The 6,188-nt window shown below is 38.5% G+C and overlaps 1 protein-coding gene across 1 annotated transcript; it reads right to left on the bottom strand.

Moving 5' to 3' along the window:
- Positions 1-2,470: 2,470 nt before the first annotated feature.
- On the bottom strand, positions 2,471-5,926 carry LOC109989562 (homeobox protein HMX2-like). The gene is made up of 2 exons (XM_020641364.3): positions 4,152-5,926; positions 2,471-4,001 (listed from the first exon to the last, which is right to left on the bottom strand). The coding sequence occupies exons 1-2, from the start codon at positions 4,363-4,365 to the stop codon at positions 3,430-3,432; spliced, it is 786 nt and encodes a 261-aa protein (XP_020497020.1). The 5' UTR covers positions 4,366-5,926; the 3' UTR covers positions 2,471-3,429.
- Positions 5,927-6,188: the final 262 nt, after the last annotated feature.

The following is a 6,188-nucleotide window of genomic DNA, read 5'->3' as shown; positions in this document are numbered from 1 at the left end:
GCAAGGAAAAAGGCATTCCACAAGACACTCAAGTGACCACCACAATCAGGCCTACTACACTGCATGCAAAGATGTGGATACCACCCGTACTCTCCACAGATCGTGCCGCTGCCTATAAATTAAATAAAACAAAGCCAAACATGAATTTCAGTTGGTTCAATTTCACAAAAATGTTGGATCCAAATATGGGCAGGTACACAGTTAATTATAACACTGTTGTATAGATGTTGAAAGTTTATTGTGTGAGTTCTTTCCCAATTTTGTGATTACAGCATCTTTCAGTATGGAAGCTGTGTGCAGTCTTTTATAGGATAGGATAGGATAGTACTTTATTGATCCCCAGAGGGGAAATTCGAGCGTTACAGCAGCACAGACAAGAAAGCTCAAATACACATTTAACAGAATAGATAAGATAAATAAAAATAAAAACAGGGGGTATATACAGTACAAAAATGAATGTTGAAGTTAACTGGGGGGAATTGAGAATTGAGACAGTATTTGAAGAGAATGACAAGATACATTATACATTTGGCCCCTTGCACCTTGAGCTCCTGTCTCTCTCTCTCTCTCTCTCTCTCTCTGTGCATTCACATTATATTAGACTATGTCACTGACCATTATTACTGACATTGTAGCTACATTCATTGTTGTTGTTGCTGTTTGTCCTTCTTCTTTTTGCATCTCCCTCTATCCCACTTTCCAAGCCCAACACAGTTTTGGCAGATGGCTGTTCAACATGAGTCTGGTTTTGCTCGAGGTTTCTGCCTGTTAAAAGGAAGTTTTTCCTTAACGCTGTAACTTTGCTAAATGTTGCTTCGTGCTGTGCTCATGATGGATTAATGTTGGGTCTTTGTCAATGATATAACTATGAGTATTGTCTTCTACCTTCTCTTTTGTAAAGTGTCTTAAATTAAATTTAAGAGTGTCTTAAATTGTTATGTAATTGGTGCTATATACATATTGATTGAAGTAACAAGTGAGCTGAGGGAGGTCTCCCCTTTAATTAATGTAGAATGAAGCTGGCAGAGAGATTTACAGGCGTTATGTGCACAAAAACACAATGTCACCCTCCAATAACCAGGAACAGGACTCTTGACCAGTTGGACCTTGGCTATAGAGAGGCACAGATGTAGAAATACAAACATCACTAAAGTTTTTCAACTGCAAACAGACACTTCAAATCCAGTTCATACCATCTGACTTCCCATTCTGTTTCTCTTTGTGACACATTTCTCCTCAGTTCTTTTCAGTCAAAAACACGTACAGTTGTGTTTAGGTGTACAGGCTACTATGATCAGCTATGATCAAGACAAGAGGTTGGAGGCAGGCACTGTAAGAATGAGAGAAGAATGAAAGAGAAACTGGTGGAAACAATTAGCACTCCTTAAAACAAGAATGACAATGAATAAGTGAATTTATACATTAAAGTGTTACTTTACATTAAAAACAAATCTAGTGTATAATTTGCAGTCCTAAAACCCATAAGTGATGGTCTCCATGAATGTAGTATGATCTACAATTTTTGTGTCATTTAAACACACTTAAGTAAAATGTCTAATCAGGCCAACCCTTAAAAAAGGGGGGACGGCAGTAGCTCAGTCTGTAGGGAACTGTGTTGGGAATTGGAGGATCAAGGATACAAGTCTGGTTGCGGACCAAAGTATGGAAGTTGGTCTGGTAGCTGGAGAGGTGATAAGTCGCTTTCCAAGTACTGCCTAGGTGCCCTTAAAGCCTATGACATCTTTCCAATTATGTATGTCCATAGGTCCAGCATGTGTGTGCATTGGGCCAATGTGTGTGAGAAGGATGTCTCTCAATTACAGAGTGTAAAACAGACTCTCCCCTCGGAGATTGATAGAGTATGTAAAATTACAAAAATTAAATTAAAACCTTGTAACTTGTCTCCAGTTATGTCTGAGTTTGTTGCTAAAAGGATTATGCTTACCAAACCGTTCTATGACTTTCTCTGGCAACTCTAAAACACCAGACAGCCTGATGGATTTAACAGGCCTCTCTACTTGTGTATATAATTAATAATGGTGTTCTACATGTGCCTACTATTAAGGTAAGTGTTGTAGAAAAGTCAATATGTTCCAAAGTCAACTGACTTTGAGCTTATGTGCTGATAACGAACCTTTTTGGCAAAGTTTGTGGAAGGAGATAAACAATTCCTTCAGTAAAAAATTCCCCTATATGCAAGTGTTTCCTTTCCTCCTCCACTAATTTTTTCACTTTAACTTTGTTTTTATACCCAGAGGCATTCTTTGATCTGATTTGATAGCTAAAAACTTTCAATATGACAGATAAAATAGCATGATAAAATTATATTTGCAAACAATAATTAAAAAAACAAAAAGCTACTTTAAAAATAATGGATGGAATCGTCACTGAACATATCTTCCTCATTTTCTGAAAATCTGTGTAATTTGTTTGAAACACATAAAGTTCAATCAGGAGAGACAAGTGGATTAAGAAAATGATTTATTACACTGAATAACATGGAAATGTGACAGAAATATTATGTGTTTGGAGAATGACAATTGTTAGCGTCAACGGAATAAATCCCCCATGGAGTCCAAACACCAGTGGTGGTGAAGCTGATGACTTTATGAGACCGGATGGGTGAAGAATTGATGGATGATGAATCTGCGAAGATGGGCGGTGATGGGGAAACATCCGCATGAAGGAACTAAGGCAGATAAAGAATCATGTCTAAAAAAGGGGAAGAACGATGACATGCTGAAAAATAGGGAGGAACGCCATGCGATTGGTTAGATGAGACCACTGACGAGACAGCTGATTACCCAACGACAGCCCAAAAATGACAGCTCGAAAAATGACAGCGGAAACATGAGTGAGCATGAAAAAGGGGATGAATGAGAAAGACCCGATCGTGAAGGCAATTATAGTCTTCCTGACTGAAATTAGCCTACGCTAGAGCTTCATTTAAATTATTCAGCTCTACAACATAACTTAGCAAATGAATAGGTTTTAATTACATTAGCAGTAGTCACTGGACTAAGTACAAATAGCAGAAAAAATACATGCATTAATAAAAGGTTTATTAGGCTACATAATTTAAATAGTCTGTCATTTCAGTTATTAAAAATGTATAATGATAGAAAATGCATGCAAATTCCATAGGCAATCGTATTTTATTTGGTGGCGTAAGTAATTGGAAATGCTTAAGTTAAACTGTGGTAGTAATGGCTGTAAATAATAATAATAATAATGATAATAATAATAATAATAGTAAATACGCAGTGAAACATTGAAGTGTTGGAACTTTTTAGGCCACCATCAGAGTTTAATTCTGGCTGTGACATCCTTGAAACGTCTGTTTTCCATCATTATGAAAACCTTGTGTTCGAATTTTTGCAGGAAACCACCCAAAAAATGTCTCTTTTCACATGGGGACATACTAAACCATCATACGTCCCCGTCATAAAGGCTGAAGTATTTGTGGGCGTTTGAGTAGCAGAGGTCAGGCGTGCTACTACCGGCATAAACAATGGGCAGAGTCAAGGGCAGCAGGCATCTCCCCAGCAGGTTGCCCTCTTTGTACAAGGCCGGGAGCTGACCAACTACAACAGACTTTACAGTTTTGGGAAAATCAGTAACAGGTCCGTCAATTTCGGTCGAGATCTGCCTTTTTAATTTATTCCTGCGGTTCTGAAACCATATTTTCACCTGGGTTTCTGTGAGCTGGAGGGAATTGGCGAGGCATGCGCGCTCTGCGCAGGTCAGATAGCGTTTCATGTCAAAAGTAGACTCCAACTGGAAAATCTGTCTCTTGGAAAAAATTGTGCGTGTTTTCTTTCTTGTAAGCAATTTGCTCTTTTTAAAAGGGATGCCCCCATTACTGGGGTCCGTGGCCGTGATGTTGGAGCTGCTGTCGTCACAGCTGCTGTCCCCGCTCTCGAAGTGCGCCTCCGTCGCCTTCTTTGGGTCTTCGTGGCTGATGACTGTTTCTGTTGCTCTGCTGCACTCTTTGTTAAACTCTGCAAACAAGATGGCAGTTCTTTAAATCGACTGGGGTTAAATCTCAGTGAAGCCTGTCCTGTGAGATGATCTGATGACATTCGTGCGTAAAATTAACAACTAAGAGATGCCTTTGTAGATCGCAAATTGTTAAGACCAAACTCTCTTACCGAATTCCTCAAGCCTACTGCCCTGGTCCTGCCTCCGCTTGACCTCGTGCGTCCTGTAAAAATCCTGTTTTCCCATCGCCTTGGTCGAATCATCCTGCTGTGCGGCTGATTGAAAGTGGTCGTAGTTCCTCCCGCTTGTTTTGAGATTGAGGATGTTGTCAATGGTAAAATTAAGAGAGGCGGCGGGTCGACGTGGTGGTCCCACTTCGTTCATATTCTTCAATGCCTTGGCTCTTTCCTTTTGTTCACTTCATTGACTTTACAAGCCCCTGGTTCTACACCGGGACGATATGAAAAATATAATGTTGTGATGCTCCATGCACCCCAGTAGCAGCTTTGCCAGACACTGCCTGGCTGGCGGTGATCTGCCTGAAACGTTACAGCAGATGGAGCAGGAGCTGTGCTCATTGGTTGGTCCAGAGGAACGTAGCCTAATGTAATGTGCTGTGTGCGCCCAAATAAATCAATAGGCTATATTCACGCCTGGAATCACCATTTTTGGGATATTGTCAAAGGAAATATGCTTTTATGCTTCTTTTTTTTAGCCTAGTATTATGATTGCTAAAGGAATATTAAAATATAAACATTTAAAACAAACTCGTGTCTAAGGGTAGTTCAAAGTATCTAACATAAATCCAACAGAAAGTTGATTATATGATTTGATACAGATTATAATTTATCACTATAGGTGCTAATTAAATGTCATGGGTTTTTCAGGGATTAGAGCAGAAATCAGGGGGGTCTGGAGGATTCACCCCTAGGATTTTATATTTTATACAACGCCCTATTTTGATGATGTTTTATGCATCCTGGGCACTTTTATTTTGATGTATTTATTTGTATTTGTATTTATTTATTTTTACAATTGAAGTAATAATCAATGACTTAAAATATGTACCTCAAATTTATTTTACAAATTCTATCATTGATCGTTATTTGTTTAAATTTTTAATGTCTTTGCACTTAAGTTATTATTATTATTATTATTATTATTATTATTATTATTATTGTTATTATTATTATTATTATTATTCACGACACATTTTCAGAAACAGTTTATGTTATGTCATTCTGAAGCTTTTTATAATCTGTCCCTGTCTTCATCATAACTGATCAACATTATTGATCTTACATTTATCTTTAATATAATATAGCATGAGGGTTGTGAAGACATTGAAAGGATTTTTGGGATACTAAACTTCTGTTTTGATACTTCTGTATGCGCAGTGGTCCCCTCATTTACAATCAAATAGGGCACATGTTGTATACCTGACAATATGATGTGTATACCTCACAGATGCACACCAGCTATCATTGAGAAAACTTAGGCCAAATGATAAGAGTTGGGTAAAAAGTTAAATGCATCTATTTTACCCTGAGTTTAGTGTAGGCTAATTGGCCATAAGCAAAATGTTTTCAGATAATCACACGTATCTACAGATACCAATGTGTGTCACAATGCCTTTTTTTGTATTCATATTTATTTTTTATACGCCAAATGCCTCGTAAAAAAACCTAACAGTCTATAGGTTAAGAACAAAAAAGAGCAACTTTTTAGGCCACTCACTCCGTTTTCAAGTTAAGGTCACTCATCCGGGGCAACCATTCAACGACAAGTCCCTGTTGTGTACCAAGATGTAGAACCAGAGTCATTGGATGCTGAAGCGCTCGTTTCGGAAAGTAGACAAAGTAGCCCCACCTGCCTGTCAACGACTGCTGTCAAGCAAGCAGCTCCTCGCTTTTAAATGGTCGAGTCAGCCGCCCCTACATCTGAAGTGCTCACGTATCCTGATCTCTATGATAAATGCTCCGGAGAGCGATTTCCCCCGTTGTTATTCTCCTTTTCCAAAAAAGTGCAGAGGGGACAGTGGGAGGGGTGGAGCATAAATGGTGTCAAAATCCGTAACGATGATGACAGTGGGTTTCTCACATACTTTATTAATCCCAAGGGGAAATTCGGTTGTTTCGGTTGCTCTAATACACAATACAGAAGTAGTAAGTAGTCTATAGAAATAATTTAAGAATGTAAAAATAAAA

The sequence above is a fragment of the Labrus bergylta genome, chromosome 1 (assembly GCF_963930695.1).
Source record: "Labrus bergylta chromosome 1, fLabBer1.1, whole genome shotgun sequence".
NCBI lineage: Eukaryota > Metazoa > Chordata > Actinopteri > Labriformes > Labridae > Labrus > Labrus bergylta.
This window is presented reverse-complemented; position numbering and strand designations above follow the sequence as displayed.

What these genes read in the sequence shown, in the direction of transcription:
- LOC109989562 (XM_020641364.3), bottom strand. Translation starts at nt 4,365, where the DNA reads ATGAACGAAGTGGGACCACCACGTCGACCCGCCGCCTCTCTTAATTTT. An exon ending in CAGTAGGCTTGAGGAATTCG is followed by an intron (nt 4,002 to 4,151) that starts GTAAGAGAGTTT and finishes TCTTGTTTGCAG; the next exon opens with AGTTTAACAAAGAGTGCAGC.